Raw genomic sequence first — 21,644 nt, forward strand, 5'->3', positions numbered from 1 at the left:
AAACCAATAGGGTTAAAACTCTTCTCTAGGAAAATAACCCTAATTTTAGATATTAAAGCAGGAAAAGATGTGCTGAATGCTTTCAGCTGACCAAAGCATGTGGTCTGCTGCACTGCTGAAGGTCTCATGTGGGCACAGTGTCACTACAACAGTGATCAGCGTGATTCAGTATTTTTCTAAACATTAAAACTGTTTTAGATAAGGCTCTTGATGTTTTGCTGTCAGTTTTACCTGTCTCTCTGTTTGCAGAGGTGGGTGGCGATGACAACGGAAGAGCTTTCGCTGTATTGTCCTGCTGCTGAGATGGGCTGTGTGAGATGGACAGTGCTTTTCGAATTATTTCAATGGCTTCTGTGTGATCCATTTGTTTCAAAGCAGCAATCAACTCTTGAACTGTACCACCAGAAACCTATAAGAGAAGACACCAGATGCTCGCTGTCATGCGGAGCAGCTAAAACCAGAGGGCTGCACTGTCTCACCAGGCAGGAGAACAACATTCTCTGCGTGTCTGTGTGTTCTTTAAAACTCATTACAGCCACATTACCTCGTAGTTATCTAGCAGAGTTTTTGATGGGGAAGGGCTCAACCTGAAGGCGTTGTTAAGTATGCCAAGACCCAGTTTTTGTGCTAGAGTGGACCAGTTTTTCTCTGGATCAGGTGCTTCCAGTAGTTTGCAAAGCTGCATTCTGGAACTCTCATTCAGCTCTTTCAAATGCCCTGGGGAAGAGAGAAATCTGTTAGTTTATTATTTATACAAATCATGCAACAGTTCATTTCTAAGCAGAAACAAAGCCAAATTAAAGAGTATTTTAGAGTCCATCCATCCCAGTGTTTACTAATATATTGCTGTAGCACTGAACATGTCCTCCTTTGTGTCCTTGTCACCCGCCTCTGAACAGGCTCACGCTCATTCTATGAAAGAGTGGAGGGGAAGGAACCTCTTCTCCCTCCCCATCTCAGGTACAAGCTCTCGCAGGACAATGACTTCTGCAAGTGCATTTTCAGTACTCAGTTACTAGAGGGATATTGTCAAGTCTTTAGAGATGTTACCTTGTGGCAGTAAGTCCTCTGAAACCACTGTTGCCTCATAGGGTTTGCCATTTAATATGTCATACACCTAAGAGAATACATTAAAGTCAATATTTAGCAGAAACCTGGTTAGCATCCACTATATTGATAAGTCTCGGTAGTATTTTATGAAGTCCTAATCGCATCTGTAAATGGGCATTTTTTTCTGTCCCCAGGATCAGTGTGACTAAAGCTACTGTAGAAGACTTATGCAAAGCTTGAGTTACAAATGTTGAGAAGTGAATCCCCTTGCCCTTTCACTAAGTCACCTGGCAACTGTTTTCAAGATACAGAGGAAGTCTTTGCAGTAAGCAGCAGTAGCACCGAGTGAGGAGTCAGTGCCTGTCTGCAACCAGGAATTCAAAACAAAGCCTGGCTTAGATTTCCCCCTAAAGCTGGTACCTCTCCGCAGCTCCTGTGCTCAGAGATGCTGACGGGTTGTACCTTACACCAAACCAACTGCACACACTCAGCTGCCAAGGCACGGACCAAGTGGCCTATTCACTGCCTGGTAGGACACAGAGTGTGTTTTTTCCTGCACACACAGTCTGCAATTCTGAAGAACATGCAGCAAAAAAACCCCCTAGAGAGTGTCTCACTCTGAAGGTGTGCTTTCAGACACCAGCTGCCCAACCAGCTAAATACTTTTCCATATTGAAGTCTGTAATGCAACTATTGCAAGAAGGGCCTGATCAGTGGGTTTTTTTTGGTGGCTGAGCTAGTTTAATTTCTGATGACAAATTAGTAGCAGGAGTTGGCTGAGAGAGCTGAACTATCCATTTATTATTAAAAAACAAAAGGAAAAAAACAGACCACATACCTCACAGTTGGCCGCCATATCTAGCGGTGTTGTTCCAGGCACGATCCCTTCATCGTCATCTTCATCATCTTTCACATCATCTAGATCAAACAATGGCTCGAAGTTCTCAATGTGAGGATCTGCACCTGGAAAATAAGTGTGCAAAAAAATTCTTAAGAAAAGGCTTCAAGTTGGCTTTTCAACACTATCTGAAATATGCATTCTAAGTTCTGAATGGCAAATCTGCTAATTTAGCTACTCAAGCTAAATTACATTTTATATTAAGTCAGCAAGTCAACTAAATTTAAATGCTGTCACATCCCTGTATAATGCAACGCTCTGTTATAAAGAGGGAAACAATGGCAAGCAGGTGTTAGGGCCCAAAGAAGGAGCCGTGATCATACAAACTGACTTTGAGTCTCGGCTCACACAGCGCAGCACAAATGTGATACAGCGATGGTGCGCTGCTGCTTTTTGTAGTTTCACTGAAAGTGTGAGGATTAGTAAAAGACCAGGCACACAGAAATCCAAGCCTCCTATTGCTCTGGCTGTTTTGAAGGAGAAAAATCAGGTCTAAATACAACTGGAAAAAAAGTTCCAATAAATATTTAAAACTAACTCTTCCACAGTGATATGAAATGGGAGACACCAGCAAGCTCATGTTTCAATGACCTATTTTTTCTTGTTTTTAAAGCAGCCCAACGCTTATCCCAACTGGTCTCCTCTGCTTTTTCAGCTACAAAAAACCTACAGAATAAATAGTCAAAAGACATCCAAGAGCGCCTGAGAGATTTTTTGTTACTAACATATTTTGCTTTTTTAGCCATTAGATGGTGCTAAAGAGCAGCGCACCTGAAAGTAGGTACTGCTAAAAACCAAACCTCCATGTTTCTAACATCTGATCTTCTGCTCATTAAGCAAGTTCACTGGCACCTTCTTTTCTGCTTGCAGCCTTGTAACCGGAATTGTCACTGTGAAAGAAGTATTTCCTTTCATACCTGCTGCTCTGAGGACGGCTGCCAGTTTTGTAGAGCCCCTTCCAGCTGCTATGTGCAGAGGAGTTGTCCCATCGTACGTAGTGCTGTCCACATCCGCATCGCCCTAAGTTTGTATTTAACAACAAAAAGAAAAGCGGTACTCCTCTAGACAATACAGCTGCAGACTCACATTGCACCATTGTCTGTTTGCGTAAGTGCTGTCCAAAAAGAAGGAATGAGAAAGTAATGGCCCGCAGCGCCGCGTTCCTCCCCAGCTGCAGCTGCCGCGGGAGCTCTTAAGCACATGAGGATCAAGGTGTTAAGGAGATGAGACAAATATGCAAGGGTACATACACCAAGCTCTCCACGCACACCTGGATCCACATTCCACTTCACAAAGTGATTAACTTGTTCATGACTAGTTTTAATGGCTGCCGGGATTACTCAGTGCAAATTAAACACAGCATACGCGGTCATGTCAGGGTCACAAACTAGATTCCTCAACTTGGGCAAAAGTTTCACCAGTAGTGCTGAACAAGTAGTAATGAACAGCATTAGCGATAATTTTGCCCTTATACCAATTTAAGTATGCAAGTCAATAAACAGGAGAAAACCCTTATACCTCCATTCTAAGGCACTTGAGGATTTTTCAAGATTTTAAAATTACGTAAGTGAAAAGACCCGGGAGAAAGAAATTCCACCCTTACCTCAAGCAAAAGGCAGCCTGCCAAAGGGATGTTCTCGTGTTCAACAGCTAAATGCAATGCAGTTCGTCCAGATTTTTGTTCCTGAGCATTGACGTTAACACCAGCAGCAATCAGCTGCTTGAGGCAGGACATGCTGTTTGCCATCACCGCCATGTGAATTGCGCTGAGACCTACACAACACAAAACCCATCCATCGTGTACATTAATATTTGAAATATATGGAAATGTCAGAGTCATGAATTTTGAAGTGGCCTCATCTATGAGAATGAGTTACTGTAATTACCTGAGCAGACGGGACTGACTTTGCCTGCTTGTACACTGAAAGTTGGTGTTAATAAAAATATTCTTCATGCATAAATTGGAAGCAGTTGTGTTATTCATGGCACATCAAAGCCATGCATGGGGAAAAAAAAAAATCAAATTACAAGGTAGAAAAGAAGGCAGGAACTAAAGAGCTCACCTAGAGCATCTTTTGCCCTCAAAGGAGAGTATCACAGTATGTTTGGGATTGGAAGGAACCTCAAAAGATCATCCAGTCCAATCCCCCTGCTGGAGCAGGAACGCCCAGGTGAGGTTGCACAGGAACATGTCCAGGTGGGTTTTGAATGTCTGCACAGAAGGAGACTCCACAACCCCCTGGGCAGCCTGGGCCAGGCTCTGCCACCCTCACTGAGAAGAAGTTTCTTCTCAAATTTAAGTGGAACCTCTTGTGTTCCAGCTTGATCCCATTACCCCTTGTCCTATCATTGTTTGCCACTGAGAAGAGCCTGGCTCCGTCCTCATGGCACTCACCCTTTATATATTTATAAACATTAATAAGGTCCCCCCTTAGTCTCGTCTTCTCCAAACTAAAGAGCCCCAGCTCCCTCAGCCTTTTTTCATAAGGGAGGTGCTCCACTCCCTTAATCATCTTCATTGCCCTACGCTGGACCCTCTCCAGCAGTTCCCTGTCCTTCTGGAACTGAGGGGCCCAGAACTGGACACAATATTCCAGATGTGGTCTCACCAGGGCGGAGTAGAGGGGAAGGAGGACCTCTCTCGATCTACTGACCACTCCCCTTGTAATACACCCCAGGTACCATTGGCCTTCCTGGCCACAAGGGCACAGTGCTGGCTCATGGTCATCCTGTTGTCCACCAGGACCCCCAAGTCCCTTTCCCCTACACTGCTCTCTAATATGTAATTTCCCAACCTATACTGGAACCTGGGGTTGTTCCTGCCCAGATGCAGGACTCTACACTTTCCCTTGTTAAATTTCATCAGGTTATTCCCCGCCCAACTCTCCAGCCTGTCCAGGTCCCACTGGATGGCAGCACAGCCTTCTGGCGTGTCAGCCACCCCTCCCAGCTTAGTGTCATCAGCAAACTCGCTGATAGTACACTCTATTCCCTCGTCCAAATCGTTAATGAATATATTGAATAATATTGGCCCCAGTACTGACCCCTGACGCACTCCACTAGATACTGGCCTCCAACAGTGGTTGCACAAGGTATCTCAAGAGGAACATCTTTTTAAGATTAAAAAGAATACACAGTAACAAAAATTCAAATCCATACTGTGTCACATGGCCATTACAAATCTTTATGTTCTGTATAACCACAAAACCTACATGTCTGTGTTCTTGGCATCTAAAAGCCAAGGATGGCATGTGCAAAATGGGGAAAGATGCTATTTCCACGGTCTGTATCTATTGTAAAAACACTATGTTGGCAGGAACTGAGGTGTGCTTGTCCTGGACGTGTGTAAAATACAGCCATTATCTTTCCATACCTTCACCGTTGGAAAGGTCAACCATTGATAAGATCTTCTTGTGCTTGAGGAGCACACTCAAAATCTTGTCGTCTCCTTCAGCAGCAGCTAAATGTAAGACGGAATTGCCATGGCGATCCAGAAGGCTGACATCTGCTCCGGCCCTCAGCAAGTCTTCTACCACCTCTGCCTGCTTGGTGATCACTGCCAGGTGCAAGGGGGTCTACAAGGGACAAAGCCAGGAGAAAATAAGCAGCAGAAATCTTTTAAACCCACAAAAGCTCCTACTGTGAGAAGACGTTCCTCCAGCTCCAAGCTGACAGGAATGAAAAGCTCGCACATGCGTGCATTTTTTTCTACTGCTAACAGGGTTTCTCCTTACTGGAAATAAAAGCTGCCTTGCTAGTGTCAGCGTCAGACTTTGGGAGGAACAAAGCTGCTGCCTGCTCTACAGAGCCAGGGGCTGACCTGCCTATTTGAGCACTGTGGGGCTAGGGACTTGGGAAATGAGATGATCCCTGTGCCCCACGACACTGTCACCCCGCTACCAGCTGCCCATGGCTGAGTTTATGCCACAGAGGGAGCACCTGTGCTTTCCAGAGCCTGCTCAAATTGGCCTTGGGCACTCGGCTATGTCCTGATTTTGCTCCCGCACGGGGTGCTCGCAGCCATGGGCTTGGGATTTCCTTGTCCCCCAGAACGACTCAGCATAGAAAAGAAGAATATCTTGTTGCTCTGTGCATTTGTCAAAGTGCAGAACGACTGTGCATTTACACAGTGTGTCCAGCTGATTCTATTTGCACATTTTCCATTTTTGTGCAAAGACACCTGCAGCACCGAGAGGCTCTCGGACCAAGAGGCTTCCAGTATTTCTAATTGTATATGGCTTTCTCGACAGTCTTTCCAGTGAACAGAATCATGTACAACTCCTCAAACTCAGAAATGTATGTACTTAAACAGTCAGGCATTCCAGTAAGGTTTGGGAAATCAGATTTCCAACACTAAAATAATCTAAAAATTGCACATGATTCCATATTATTATCCTTATACTAACAGAGGACTATATGAAAAGACTAAATCCAGCTCTGTGCAATAAACTTGTGTTTGTCAATACATCTGTCAACACATTTGCAATTAATTACTGAACCTATAGGGTACATGTACGATTCAGCTTTCAGAATACCTGCACAGAAGGAAAATTCTAGCCCAAGCTTACATTCCCTCCCACCATTGGTTTACGGATTAAGTAGAAGGTAGCGGTCCTGGTAGTTAGAGATTTAGTCCTTGTCTGGAGCACAGCTTTGCTTCCTGTGTCTGTTAAACAGAGGCTACAGAATTCAATTGAGAATCTTCTGCTTGCTTTCAACAGCTTCCATATTGCAAACTTGCTTTACATGAGCATAAAATGATATGCAAAAGAGGACAAAAAAAGTCAAAATAAACCCTCTGGGACAACCTGTGTAGAATAAAATGCTGCCTTTAGCGTTCCCAGCCAAAGAAACAACACAAGTGTCGGAACGCTGCCGCGTAACATCCAGCTGGTTACGTTTGGGCCAACTGAATGGTGCACACAGTTGACAAGAGATTCTTTTCCAGGCAGGTTTCCACAGCTCTTTTTAAAGCCTGAGTTATGATACAAAAACCTCAGACTACGTCACAGCTGAAGCTGAGGAGACAGAATTGTGCCTGGCAATTAAAAGTGGGATGTTGTTTTGATTGTTTGTTTTGTTATGATGTGAATCTAGAAATGAAAGGGAAATTGTGGTGCTCATGTGATGGGCATGAATACCAGAGGAAAGGCATCGTTTGTTACAGCTTCCACGTGCCTACAGATAACTGATGACACAGCAACTGGCACATGATCCCAAGTTAGCCTATGTTAGAAAGGTCACAAGACCCCAAAGTTGGCACATGATAATCCACACCACTGGTTTAACAACAGACGAGCCAAATAACGATGACAAGAACAGAAGGATTTTGTATTTTTGGCCTGTTCTGCGATTAACCCATGGAGAGGTTTCTGTTAATGTCAAGGGAAGTTACGAACTAAACCCGTGAAAACATGCTCTTGCTCCTCCACCACCTTAGAATATGTCATTGTGTGTCTAAACTTGTCTGCCTTACAGTCTGACCTGGGCTCGTTCCAATGGATTGATGATAAATAAAACAGACAATAAGTTCTGCACTTTCTTTTCTGTTGGCTGAACAATCAACAACAGTTAATCACACCAGCATACCTGATAAAGGTCATTTCTCATGTTAATGATGTCATTAGAATTCAGATCACGAATCACTTCCAAGAGGTTTTTCACCAGCTCAGTATGAAGGTGGATAATTGCTAAATGAAGGACACTGAAACAAGAACAGATTAATAACTTCACGCTATTTTCAAATTTATTAAAAAAATAAGGTTTTACTATAGATCTGACTGAAATCTAACCGTTATAAACACTTGACTATTAGTAAATATCAGCACCTAAAATGAACCCCAACATTAAAAAAAGCCAGTCAGAAGAGAACTGTTTAAGCCTTCCATCACAAAAGCAGACTTGGAATGGCTTTTGCTGGTACTGAGCACAACTTAACTACTAGTCTAATAAATACAAACTTTGTAGCACAAAATAATTGTTTCAGAAGTTCTTTGAAATCCCCAGATTCTTTGCCGTTTTGGTTTTTTTCATGTGTTCAATTCTGCAGCACACGAACAGCTCTTACTGTCAAAACCTTCCTTCAGAATTTCCACAGGCCTCTCTGCCACCAAAGCAAATTTTCCCTTGGGGGTTTCCCCAGATCTGTGGGTTTTTCTTTTCTTCGTTTTCAAACAGAAGAATGAGTAAGGACTCGGGCTCGGTGACTAACTGCCACAGGATTTGCAGCAGTGGCCAGAGATGTCAATGCAAAGGAAAAACCTGCTTTGAGACACGAATGACCCTGCACAGCAAGACGTTTCGCCACTTGTACCAGGTTAATGCAGTGGCCTTTCCCGTGCTCTTCGCCAGAACCAGGAGCGGCTGGACTTGTAAAAGCAGGAAAAAAGCAGGTTGTAAAGCCCATCACCCTTCTCCAACAGAGCTGGAGTTGGTTTGTTCCATTGAGACTTCATTTCTTGCCAAGCTCTCCTGTGGCAACTTCTAGACTCGTCTCTTGAGCGTATTGCTGCTGACACTCCGTATCGACAGAGCACACGTGGGGTGTTTGTTGTGCTGCTCCAGGAATACCTGGGTATACTCAGACCTACACTTGCATCAGAAAATAAAAAGCAGTTCCTTGCCATTAGGGGCACAGAGTCATCTTGAAATTGAGACTGAGAGCACTCAAAACCAGAAGATACTTGAAAAAGAGAAAAAACACAATTTCTAAACCAAACTCACCTTCCAAAGGCGTGTTTTATTGGTTCTGGACGCTGCCACAGGCAGTACCATGGCACTTTCCCTCCTTAAGTCTCCTGTGTTGTTCAAACAGTCCCACCACTACCATAAAATACCTGCTCCTTTGCTCTCTGGTAGATGCTTCTTATTATACTCTATCATGCTGACATTTCAATTCCAAATCTCGCTACAGAAAGAAATTTGCTCTTCTCCGGCCTTTAATTCTCTTTCCTGTAGCAAGTATCTTGATTTTACCCTGCCACTACATGTGATGCTGTAAAGACACGCTGGCTAGACCATGAAAGTGAAGCCAATTCCATTTCTTGAACAGTTCTATGTCCAAAAAAATGCATTTCAGCACCGCTGTGGAGGCAGAGTGTTGGAACAACATCGGGCTTATGGTATTGATATGAATGGAGTAACAGTTGGCGTTACTGAGTGCCCGCAGTAAATATACACTAATCACAGATTTTACAGTTTTTGCCATATCATTTTAATGATGAAAGTGAAAATTAGGGAAATTGGTTTATGAATTCTGACTTTTTAAAAAGAAAAAAAAGCAGCAGCTCCTGCGAGAGCGCTGGAAGACAGTCAACAAAACTTCATTAAAAAGCTGCAGAGTAATTTAGATGCATTACATGCTCACAAACTAAAATCCATCCCAGGGGAAAGGCAAAGGATGAAAACAACTATCTATCATCATTTTGAAAAGTGTTTTGACTTTGTTGAAATGCCCTGGCAAGTCCAGATCTGTGGGGCACCTTATTGATATTTAAATGCAGGTCCTACTTGCTCAATACTCCTTTAGCCTCCGCTTTTTTTGTTGGTTTTCAAAACACAGGAGCCGCATTGTCCAAAGTGCTCGCAGATTTTGTTGCTCGCCCCTGCCGTGTTCATGTCCCTGCTTTCCTTGCAGCAGACATCAGTTGCCAACTTGGAAGCAAAGCGAGTGTCTCTGATTTTGCACTCCTCTATCAGTAATCTGAGACTTGTTTTCACTGGAAGTGAAGTGAACGTAGTAGTGTCTCACAGGGTTAAGTGAACAGTGGGACAGCAGGTCTCAATCACGGGAAATTTTCCATCTAGATGGATGCCTTAAGGCTTATGCGGCTTCTGCTGTACAAAATACTGCCATTTAAGGAAACATAAGTGATTGCACAGGGCCTGCCCAAAGCCTGCCAGCTAAAAGGTGAGAATATGGTAATGTCACTGGCTTACTCAAGAGATCATCTTTGCACGTGTTCACAGCCACTTCCACTGAATTTGCTTTTAAATGACTACTAATCATTAGTTCCCCACTGTATTTCACTCTCTGAATACCACAGAATCTCCAGAGCTGTAGAGGAACAAAATGGATTTCTACTCCAGCTCACATTATTGAAGGACCGATGAGTAAATATTAGCACCCAGGTCTGCCACAAACATCCAAGCAATAACTTGGAAAACAACAGTATAGGACAGATGTAAGAGCAAAATACCACCCTCTAGGAAGAACTTGGTGTCATTGGGAGAAAAGCAGCATGGACCCTCCAGCCTTTGCTTCCACGTCTCCCTATGCATCTGTAACTTAAAGCTTCCTATGAAGGACTTGCATGGAATAAAAAGCAGGGCACACTCCTTCAGCACAAAGCTGAGGATGCCCATCAACTGTGTGTCACTGTGCAAGCACAGCGCTTCATGCTCAGGCAAGATTTTAAGTAAAAAGAAAAAGCAAACAAACTCGCAACTAGCTCAACACACCCTCAACGATCAGATTGCTTTCTGACAGTTACTGGATCAATGAACATTGTGGTGTGAGTTTTCAGCAAATGCAACAAAAATCTCTCAGTTGCAGTTGTATTTCTACCAAATAGTACACCAGAGAACGATATTTACTTGATTAGAGCAGTGCTGCAATTCATGATCATCACGCACAGGGGACAGAACAAATTCACTACACCATTCTGCCACCAAAAACATGACTTTCGGCCCAGTAAGAATAGGCCAACTTACTTGTCTCCATTATCGTCCTGGACAACAGTGAGATGGCGCTGAACCGCCAACAGCATCTTCACATCTCCAGTTACAGCATAATCAAAGAGAGCATTGCAGTGACGCTTGGCAAGCTGCATGGCCTTCTCCAGGAACAGACCATCTGCAACACAAAACTTTGTCTTCATTCGGTTGTTTTCCTCGCAACATCACTTTCTTTTGACAGGCATTTGTGCTGCCAAAGAAATCCAAAGTGCAGACCACCAAGCATTATTCACTGAGTCACTGAGACAGGTTGCTAATTACTCCTGAGAGGTAAGGATAGAGGGAACGAGTCCTTTGGAAGAAAAACTAGGTGCATGATGAGCACTTAGGCTGCAGGAATGCGGAGAACAGTCAAACCCTGGAAGCTACCTTTAGTTTGAATGGCACCGAATTAATTGCATTGATGTGTAATGAGACGAAAGGAGCAGGGACTTGGACCTGCTTAGTGCAAGTGACATTTAAGGACTCTTGTCCATAACGCACTTAAGAAAACCTCCCATGCAGTGCTGAGTAGTTTAGGCTTGAGGAAACTGAGGCACAAGAAGCCTAAGTGACCCATCTAATATCGCACAGAAACTCACAGAAAAGCTGTGGAATAAATACAAGGCTTTGTGCCCTCTTTCCGACTCAAATCACCTGGTTAAAACATTCCAGTGTTTACCATGCTTAGTATTTGTAGCATCCTAATTTTAGATTTATAAAATGTACAACCACTGAGATTTCAAAAATCAGAATTTGGCATGGTGGGGAGGCCAAAGGGAGAAAGAGAAGGAAAGAAACTCATTTGCAGATAAAAGTCACTCAAGCTGCTCTGTCAATACCTTTGTGGTTCCCTATCAGCAAGAAACTAGTGAAAATGAAACAGATGAACTTTCAAACCACAGATGTAATTCTGGGAAGCAGTATCATCTGAAACCAGCCTGTATTTTGAATAGTTTCAAGTTTCTATAAAACCTTGTAAGGTTAGAAATTACTAAGAGCAAACAAGTAAAATAGACTTTGCCATTTAAAACACACAAAGGGAGAGAATGCCCAGGATTTCCAGCTACACAAAACCAGGCACTTACACTGGCTCAGAAGCGTATCCCTGATAAACATATCATTTCTGTAAGCCAGAGACCTGCTCAGCTACCCATGAATCTTATTGCTCCAGCCAATATATCACTGTGGTTCCAATACTATATGCCAATACATTCATATTTGCTATTTACCTCTTCACACCAAATAATAGCATTAAATGGTTGCTATGTTCAGGATATTCAGGGAAAGAGTGTTAAGCAATTTAGTCTTTTCTCATTATAGACATTTCCAAAGATAAAAAACTTGATGCTGAACCTCCCTGGTTTCCCATATCAAGCAGACAGAAAATATATCCTTCAAAATACTAAGAGATAGCATCTTTTAGTCTAATCTCCAAATGTCCTAGCCTGCAGTAGCTATTTCATAGCACCTGTTCTTCTGCATCTATTCTGCATATAATCCAGAGCTTCAAATTGCTTCTTTTCCTGTCATTATAATAGATAAAGAAACTGTCAACTTCTTGCCTACAACGTTCATTACTCAGAAACCAGGTCAACAATCCAGATTACTCCTTGGCGACTGCTAGAGTGGACATAGTTATTTCTTCACATAACAGCAAGAGATTCTGCTCTCTGAATCACAACCAGAACTGCAAAAGCAAGTTCTTCAGCTTTTCTTAGGAGGAGCATCTGTTTCTCAGATCACAAGAAGCTACACCTTGGAGGTTTTCACAACTACTATGCAACTTTGATTTCCCAGGTCACAGTTTCTGTTATTAACACAGTGCTGTTAATAGCAAGTGTCACACCAGGCTGATACGCACAAGATAACTCGTCCTTTCCCTGACCAAGGAGAGAATTAAAGTGGTCTAGATCATATAGCACTTGGTAAAAGAACTAAAAATTCTTTCCTGCTCAATTCCTACCACTACCACGTCTCTCTAGTCCAACTGCTGTTTTTTTAATACTATGAGAAGTATGATTACTCAAATCCTTTTAAAAAAGGGACAATTAACTATTTTTAAAAATAATTAATGGAAAGGAAATCTTACTGTCTGGGAAAGGGCGATTTGTAGTCTTCATATATTTCACAACTCTGCTGCTAAACCATTTCTACTTACTACTTTTGCCTTCCTCCCCTTCTGTTCACCAGTTTGATGTATAAGACTTTGCTACCCAACAGTGTTATTTTACTGCGTATGTCTCACACGGGAACAGATAAATTTAAATTGTGGCAGTACAAAGGTAGAAGATTATTTACAGAACTATGTACGGGGAATGGAATCCCTCCCATTTCCTCCATGTTTTGAAAACAGCAAGCAGACGGTTATGGAGTTTACAGGCCTTTAACACCAGCTTTGCCTAAATACATGTACTTGTTCACTTACCCTGCCACCGGCAATCTGCTTCATTTACTTCAGTTTTACAGGAAGCAGCAGCATCCTCCTCATTTTCACCAGAGGTTCTGCACTCGTTCTTCTCCAGATTTTCCATTTTCATTTCATGTTTTGTGTCCCATTTGTCACTTTGCTTATCAGAACTCTTCCCATCTTGATCAGCTGTGCTATTTGATAGTTCTTCAAACAAAAATAAGTATCATTAGTGTCCAATACCATGGGGTTTTTATGCACGATAAAAGCAACTGGTGAAAACCAAATCCTGAAGGACCCAGTACAAACATTTACTTTGACATAGGTGTTATCATTAAACACTCATAGTACTCCAGATGACAATGCATATGGACAGACAATAGCAATGTAACTCGCTCTAAAGTGATGTTTTTGACAGTCTCTGCTTTAAAGATAAACTTTTACATATAACAACACATAAACCTTACATTCTGTGGTACAAGAATGCAAATCTGCAGTATTCTCAGGAAATGTAGCAAAATTATTCAGACAACAAATTCATCCCTGAGACTTTGGAAATAACTACAGAGCATGCAACATCCAGATCTGAAATGACTTCTCTGTTTTATGTAGCCAAGAACGCCCTTATTATTAACCCAATATTTTCCATTGACTTTAATGCTACTTCTCTGGGCTACTGTGTAGTATCAGACTTCAGCTTATACTGTAGAAGAATATAAAGATGGTGCAACTGTTACAAGAACAACATTTTTACCCTTACCATGTTTCATTCCAGCATTAGACTTTGTTGTGCCAGGGTGGAAATGCATCCCTCCAAACGCAGAGTATCCATATGAAGGATAACTGAACCCTAAAGAAAGCAAAAGGATTAAGAATTAATACAATTACACCTGAAAGGAATGAAAACACCATCTGGAAGAACACTGAACCTGAAGAACTGAAACTCTGTTTTCTACATACCTTCTGTTTTATTCCATCTGATTAAAATAAATTTATCAGGCTGAAGGTGAACTCTACCCCACTGCTTCAAAAATCCAAAGAAATTCTAGATAGTTGGCTAGTGACACTATCCCAACATCAGTAAGACCACACAAATGTAATAAGGTCACAAAGGTACTGTGGTTCAGATGACATTTGCTGATCTACAGGTTTTTAATGCTCTGCTGCAAGAATCAAAGCAATTCTCTTACGATCCTGCATCTTACATATGCTCTGGCTTCAACAGAGCACAGTAGAAAATTTAGTACATAGTATCTCAAATTTTTTAATAGTTCTTTGCACTAACAGGGTAAGTTTGCCAAATTCCACTCCTGGTCCCAGAAATAATTAAGAACCTGTTTAAACACCCAAGATGGTACTTAGCTGAGCTGTCTCTTGAATTTCAGTGCCCTCGAGGCCCCAGGGACCAAGAAAGCTAAGGTATGATGTATTCCTGACTCAGACTCCCTTGACTACAAAGGGACTGTGACTAAAAGCTTCAAGAATGAGAAATAAAAGTCACCAAGAGCCTTATATCCAAGCAGAAATGCAAAGGAGCTGATGAAATATTTAGAAAACAAGGATATGCTTGACTTGAAATGAGTAACACTGGTATTAAGACAGAGAGTCAGGTCTGATCTACCTAGGAGATTAAATCCTCCTCACATTATTAAAAATCTGAATAAACACCTGTCCTGCTCTCAAAGGAGAGCCCCTTCCCCTCCCTGCCCAAAACTGCTGTCTTACCAGAGCCAGCACCGCCACCACCCCCTCCATACATGCCACCACCTCCTGCACCGCTGCCACCACCATAGCCATCGGAGAAGTTCGGCATGAGCTTCTGTCGTTTCCTTTGCACTTCTTCTTTATCTGGGTTAGAAGGAATAGACGGGATAAGGAGTCACTCTTACTGGTGGCCACACACTGAACAGGATGTGCATACATAAACCATTACTAAAGTTTACTGGTTTATAAAGGAAAATGCAGAGTGCTGTGGAAGAGTTAACACTCTTTGGGCTCCAAATAACACAACAACTTTTTATATAAGGGGCAGTGAGAATTCCTGTAAGAAACAAACTAGTGTGATCTCTTCGGTTATGTGAGGTGCCTTGTGCTCAGACTGGGAGGGAAATGTGCAGACACATCTTAGGAGGCTCAGAGTTTCCTTCAAAAGTGTCTCATGCACTTAGAGCCCTGGAAATCAGTGGTCCCCAATTCTTCTACGTCTAAACCAAGTCATAAACCAGCAAAAATGCCCCGAACCACAAACTTGTTCAAGAAAATTTGCCTTTGGGGAATATAAGCACAAGATCTTCTACTAAGAAAACTGAATTTCAGCAATGGGCCCTTATCAAAGGGTCAGCAAATCACAAGGCACTTTGCTTTCCAACAGTGCAGAGTACCTGCAGCGCCCTTTGAGCTTTTGTGTAAGTGCAAGGATGACAAGAAGTGGTAACAACAATGTTTGCTTGAAATTATTTACTTAAATTATCAGAAAAGCCATCAGAATAAAGATAGCTTATTTTCAGGCAGGACGTAATACTTTCAAACCATGCTGAGCAAAAGTAGAAAAAAAGTCTAAATATTTTATAGTGTAAGTACAAAATAATACTTAGCCCCCTTGGAAAGCAAAACACAGAAATTTAAAAGAATTATCCCAGCGACTGGAGAAAATGGAAGTGTCATGACAAGAGCTAAAAAGTAGAGATACAAACATCATAGGGTTAAAATCCAGAAGAACTGTCAAGGAAAGAACAAAATATCCTTCTTTCATTAAACTAGTAGCTTTCAACAGCCGTATTACAAAAAGTAATTTCATGCACAGGCACATTGGTCAGTGCATCATATGAGATAGCTGAATACATGAAACAGGATACTGGAAAGTCCAAGTGCATTACTTGCAGGCATACATGACCTCTAAGTATGTGTGCATGCGTGCCCCAGGCATACTCACACTGCCCAGGAGACAAAGCTCTAGAGAGCAATCTAGTCAGAGAAACAAACAGAAAAAGTCCACATACACGTCTGTTTGTGTGAACACTTGCAACAAGGGGAAAAAATGGCCCTAAACGGTGATTTCATGATTAGGTTGTGTAGGGGATCCAAAAATGCACGTAATTATATTGAATTCGTTTTATTCCATTAAGAAGCACACAAAAGAGGTTTGCTTCAAATCTGGCAACTTTGCTCTGCAGTTTTATGCTTCACTTTCCATAAAACTGGTGCAAGAGATTTCTGGAATCGTTACAGATACAAAATCCTCCAGGAGCTCCAAGTTTTTGTGAATGCAAGCTTTCTGCTATTTATCATAATAGGGGTAGATTCACTTGGACACCAACCACCACCCCTCTCTCCTCAGCTGTCCTCAGTCCGTGACCACTGATGCACACATATTTCCCAGAGTTTGACAGGGTATTGATTTCAACACAGCTCTAAATTAGGCCCTGAAAATGTGCAAGATTAGGACTTAACTTGCAGGCAGTTAAACTGTCAGGCAGAAAGACTATTGTCTTAGTACAATGACACAGCAATTCTGTCTTGGGCCTCAAGGCATTTCCATTTCATTAACATCATTGATATTTAAAACCATGATTGCTGCTGCCATTCACATCAATAATTTTAAATGCAGACTTCAAAGGGGACAGATCTGTTACTAGTTAAACTTCTTTAATGCCAACTATTAATTAAATTATTAACTTAATAATTTAATGTAATTAAACTTCTTTAATGTCATCTAAACTTCTAGATGCCAACTAATCTACTTCTGCTCAGTGACTAACATTTTGACACAAGAGACTGAAACAGCACTTTCCCTGCTCTCGCAAGAAGTGGTTTTGGCTTACTTAACTAGTACAGGCAACTGGAAAATTCAGAATCATCAGTGAAATGGTGAGGCATGATGGTAACAGAAGAGAACTGCAAAATATGACCTTTTTCCACCAGATACCAACCAGTCTTTGGTTTAAGGTTTCACCTGAAAGTACTGACAGTAAAACGTCCTCAGATATTGTTTTGCAGGAACTCAGAGGAAGGGAGTGCCACCCTCTGTAAGGACAGGCACACACGCGTACAGGAAACTCGCAGGGAGTAAACCTCACCAAGAAAATACTCACGGATTTACTGCCTGCCAGTGCAACAACCAATCTACAAACCCATTACAGAGCCACCGCTATTCATATTAGCTCTGCTCAAAACAAGGAGGCAAATACACTGTTTTCTAAAAATAACAACTACAAAAATAATCCCTCATCCAACAAGTCCTGTCTTATTAAAATAATTCCTAGAGACCCTGCAGTTTCTGTTTCCAACATATAAAACAGGTTTAATGAATTACCTTTGATTTCTGGATAGTAGAGAAAAGGCTTTGGTTCGCTTGTTTCTAGATCAGATTTCCTCCGCAGTTGTACAAATACAGATGCTGGCTTTGTGATATTGACATCTCGATACTTGGGTGTTTTGAACACAATAGCAAACTGTGAAGGAAACAATGATAAGCACATCTGTCATGGAGCATGGGTTTTGACAACTCTGCTTTTACATCTGTAGGAGCTGGTTCACAGCCTTGGAGGCAAAAATTCTTAGCAAAAGGCTGCTACAATAAAAAACTTCAAGTTCAATTTTCAGTTGCACTTTTGAGTTTGAGTCCTAAAGCCTTTTGGGAAAGACAGAACTGCCATGCAACGTATTCTTTACATACCCTGTGCCAGTTTACACCGGTGCATGTTAAAGCAATGGGTCTGTCTCCCAATTTCCTTGCACTGTATTCCTAACTTGCCTACTTACCTAATGTACGTCTTTACAGAACAGTTAAAACTACTGTTAATAGGAAGTAACCAACAAAAGAAGAAGGTAGTATAGAATACAGATGCTTTCACCTGGTTTACTAGTTATAATATAATCCTACTTTATAGAGATGAGAAAAATCATAAACAAATGACAAAAGCTATTACTTACCTGCCTATGTACATCTGTAGGAGAAAAGTCTCCAAAGCCTTCCCACATACCTCCATTCTCATCCTCTTCATAGAAACGTATTTGAATATCATCTGTGAAGAGTGAAAGAAACACTCTTTGGGATGTTTGTGCATTTGTTTAACCTTTGGGATGTTTGTGCATTTGTTTAACCTTTGGCTAAATGTACTTCAGATGGAAAACAACACAGTTACGTTTTGGCTGGATGATAGTATTACATGAATAATACATGAATTATCTTTAGCCATTTGATGCAAATAGCACAATTAACCCATTTGTGTATCAATTTTAGATCAGCCTAATTCTACTGACTTCACTGAAGTTGTTCTCTACTTACTGAGCAGTAAAAGGAGAACTAGGTTCACTACCTCTTCCTATTCTAGGGCTATAAAACATTCCAGAGGAGCTTTATTTGGAACAAACATATAGGGAGGGGAGAACCTGACGCATGAAATGCAGAAACCACCCTATCTCCTCCAACAGTTTCAGTTCAAAAAACTGTAGCAAAACCTGAAGTGCCACAGCTCAAGTTCCGCTTGCGGCTGGCAGAGTGCCACTTGGAGCTGCAGCTCAGAGACAGAAGGGTGTGAACGGGCTGCATGGCAGCGGAGATCACGCGTCCCCCAAACAAACACAGGCCAGAAACACGCGATTTGGCTTCTGCTCCTCCAAACAGATTTTCTTTGGTTCTCTTTGTATTTATTTATTTGTATTTTTTAGGAGAAGCTGGGGAATATCACACTAGCATGTTCCTTTCCCAGCACTCCTGGTGAGAAAAACAATTTAGAAAAAGCGTTTTCTCTCTTAGGGTGACTGATGCAGGACAGGCTTTTAGGACAGACAGACAGCTTGTTCTGATCCGCCACCTGCTAGTCTCAAGACTGTGAACCACCACTTCCAGCCCTGCTGTCCTTCATGCTCAAGTTCCTTCAGGCAGGAGGTTTCTGAGAGTAATGAGGTCAGGGGAAACCCCGACCCGGCTGAGGGGAAACCCCACCTCAGGGCTTCCACTGAGTCAGACATTTATTTGTTTATTTAATGCACAAGAGTTATGTTTCATCTCAGTTCTCCTGATAGTAGAGGGTATATACACTTCTAATCAAACACCATTTTTTTTGACAAGCCCTCTCAGTTTCCTAAGTGTTAGAAGAACATTTGCAAAAAAGAGAGGTGGAAAAGGACAGCCTATATTAAGAGAGAATGCCACTGTGATTTTAGCAACGTGTGCAGGGACCGATTTCAAACAGGTGAGAACAAGGCACCCACTCCACCACCCAACCTACTCCAGGGAGTCCCAGGTACTACCCATAGCTGAAAAGTGCAAAGGATTTCCTTCACTCCTATTTTTTATTTTTAGTTCAGCCCAAATACTACAACCAACTGCATTAATCATTATCTTCCTATCCAAAAACAAAGCATCCAAACCCACTCTGCCCCATCTCGACACATTCAGAGCCATGAGCAGATTACCAAAATGAGTCTGTGAGAAGTATCTGTTTACACTGAGTAACCTCTACTATTAGTATATACATAAAAATTAAGTTACTAACAGCAGTGCTGAACACATTCAGTTCCCATTGGTAGTTAACAGAGAATGTTCACACTTTTTATAATCAGAAACTTAATAATAAATCAGAAACTTCAGAATAACTCAGAGCAGGTGTTACTTAATGGACTCAAACATCACCCAGGACCCACCACCCACAAAAAAACCCCCAGAACATGGGTAAGGGCAGACATTTAGGAACAAAGATGACCACTGGAGGCAACACAAGCTGAATTTGCTTTGCAACAGACTATTTTGATTTATTAATTTTCTGGACTGCTGGCCTGACTTCCAGAAAGGCTGAGTGCTTACAAATCCTGCTGCGCTACTGGAGTGGGAGAACACTAAGGCAGCACAGCAGGCTTCATGTGTACTCCAGATCAACACCCCGCTGTGCCTTAGAATACTCAGGACTCTTACCTTTCTGAACCTTGTCACAGAGAAGGTAAATCTCTTCCCCTCCTGTTACACACCCTGCTGTTCTGTCCATTCTTACAATTTTTAGGTTGGAGGCATTGGGAGCTTCTATTGAAATGAAAGATTAAAAAACACCTTTATAATAGCTTTAGATTTAAAAAAAACCCCACAAAACAAACAAGCACAAAACACAGAAATACAAGAGAAAGACAAGCCTCCAATACAACCTACTTAAATTTGTCTATGTTTTTTCAAACATGAAAAAAATCAACAGTTTTTAATCTGAAAGACATAATCTTGTATCCTCTAAGCGAACTATAAAATCACACCCTGGCCTTTCCAGCACAGCTACTGCACTAGTAAAGCAGCACAGCAGTGAAGTGCATCTAGCACTCTGCACTAGTACTAACTTTGTGACAAGAAAACATAATTGTTTCTTCCCTTCTTTCTTGACAGGGCAACACTCCTGAGAGCTGCTCCCTGTCTCTCACTATTTCAAAGCAATATGCAATTCTTTGCTGTACGCTGTGGGTTATTTGAAAGCATTGTCAGTCCTTGGCCAACTCACAGGACGGAGATCAAAAAGCCCACCTCCACAGATCTTAGCAGAGGCATCAGTGGGCACCCAATGGTCCTCAAGACAGAACTATCATCTGATAAGTAAAAGCAGTTGTGATAGACAGTTCTGCTACCACAAGGTGTGTCTGCTCTGTGGAAGGGGTTCGAATGGTGCCAATGAAGAGTATTAGAAAAAAAAACAAAAGCCAAGAAAAATCTTTTGGAATTAACAATCAAGAATTCACCTTGGGAGCTCAGCAACTATAATTGACATCTAGGAAGCAACTTAAACCAGCAGAAACATGCATGAAAAATTCCCCCTCTGTTCATCTGGTTGAAGCAAAAATTTTGATGGTCAGACTCAGGAAGATGGGATAACTTCAACTAATTTTGCATGTATGGTTTGGTACACTCTCTACCTCTGTTGATACTTCATTTCTCCTCTTTGCTTTACAAACACTCTGTCATTATGCAAGTGTGAGATGAGTAATGAAAACAAACGGAATCTGCAACTGTTTCTAATGAAAATGAAGATTGCTTTAAGACACTGCTTGGTAAATCACCTCAGCCTCCAGATGAAAAGACTGTTCTCTCATCCAGAAAATGCAGGTCATGTGTGCCACAAGAACAGCAGATATCACTTTTTTCACTCAGTGAATATATGCAAAATTAGAACAGTATTAGAACAGTTGTGTTTAATACCTTTTCACCTAGACTTTGTCCTTAAAAAGTGATGATATAGACAAGACTGTTGTGCAAAGAAAAAAAAAGTACTTTTTCAGAGTCATCACAGAATAAGTATCAGGAACATGATAATTCACAGCTACAGAGAGGAAAACTCGGGCAGCAGAACAGGGTCGGTATCATCAAAAAGCACAAGGGAAAAAATGAAGTGGAAAGATTCACTTAGGAAAAAGACAGAGGGATGTAACAGAAGCATAAAAAATTCTGACAGGTCTAAAGGAAATGGACTGGGAACCCTGGTTGTGTTAGTCTCATGAAACAAGGCCAAGCAGATGGCCAGCAAAACTAAAAGGTGGCAAATTCTCAACCAAGATTGACGCAGGGTAATCTTTTCCTCACATCTTGTGTGCCTTTGT

At 41.7% G+C, this 21,644-nt stretch overlaps 2 protein-coding genes across 18 annotated transcripts in view; one reads left to right on the forward strand and one right to left on the reverse strand.

The window, feature by feature from the left end:
• Nucleotides 1-3,909, forward strand: part of MANBA (mannosidase beta) — a 55,013-nt gene extending 51,104 nt beyond the window's left edge. For 11 of the 14 annotated variants that reach the window (XM_065062842.1, XM_065062832.1, XM_065062829.1 and 8 more), the window contains one exon: nt 250-3,909. The gene's annotated coding sequence lies outside the window, so the exon portion shown is untranslated. The remainder of the gene's footprint in view (nt 1-249) is intronic. The other 3 variants (XM_065062839.1, XM_065062837.1, XM_065062835.1) reach the window with 2 other exon arrangements.
• NFKB1 (nuclear factor kappa B subunit 1) overlaps nt 1-21,644 on the reverse strand; it is a 56,712-nt gene that overhangs the window by 978 nt on the left and 34,090 nt on the right. For all 4 annotated transcript variants that reach the window (XM_021283046.2, XM_065062825.1, XM_065062828.1 and 1 more), the window contains exons 9-23: nt 19,990-20,094; nt 18,006-18,097; nt 17,386-17,524; nt 14,799-14,921; nt 13,834-13,923; nt 13,092-13,280; nt 10,661-10,802; nt 7,538-7,652; nt 5,322-5,523; nt 3,552-3,721; nt 2,866-2,968; nt 1,889-2,013; nt 1,051-1,117; nt 545-717; nt 232-409 (exon numbers count right to left, since the gene is read on the reverse strand). In XM_021283046.2, coding sequence (XP_021138721.2) covers nt 232-409; nt 545-717; nt 1,051-1,117; nt 1,889-2,013; nt 2,866-2,968; nt 3,552-3,721; nt 5,322-5,523; nt 7,538-7,652; nt 10,661-10,802; nt 13,092-13,280; nt 13,834-13,923; nt 14,799-14,921; nt 17,386-17,524; nt 18,006-18,097; nt 19,990-20,094 — 2,013 coding nt within the window. The remainder of the gene's footprint in view (nt 1-231; nt 410-544; nt 718-1,050; nt 1,118-1,888; nt 2,014-2,865; nt 2,969-3,551; nt 3,722-5,321; nt 5,524-7,537; nt 7,653-10,660; nt 10,803-13,091; nt 13,281-13,833; nt 13,924-14,798; nt 14,922-17,385; nt 17,525-18,005; nt 18,098-19,989; nt 20,095-21,644) is intronic.

The sequence above is a fragment of the Columba livia genome, chromosome 4 (assembly GCF_036013475.1).
Source record: "Columba livia isolate bColLiv1 breed racing homer chromosome 4, bColLiv1.pat.W.v2, whole genome shotgun sequence".
Lineage (NCBI taxonomy): Eukaryota > Metazoa > Chordata > Aves > Columbiformes > Columbidae > Columba > Columba livia.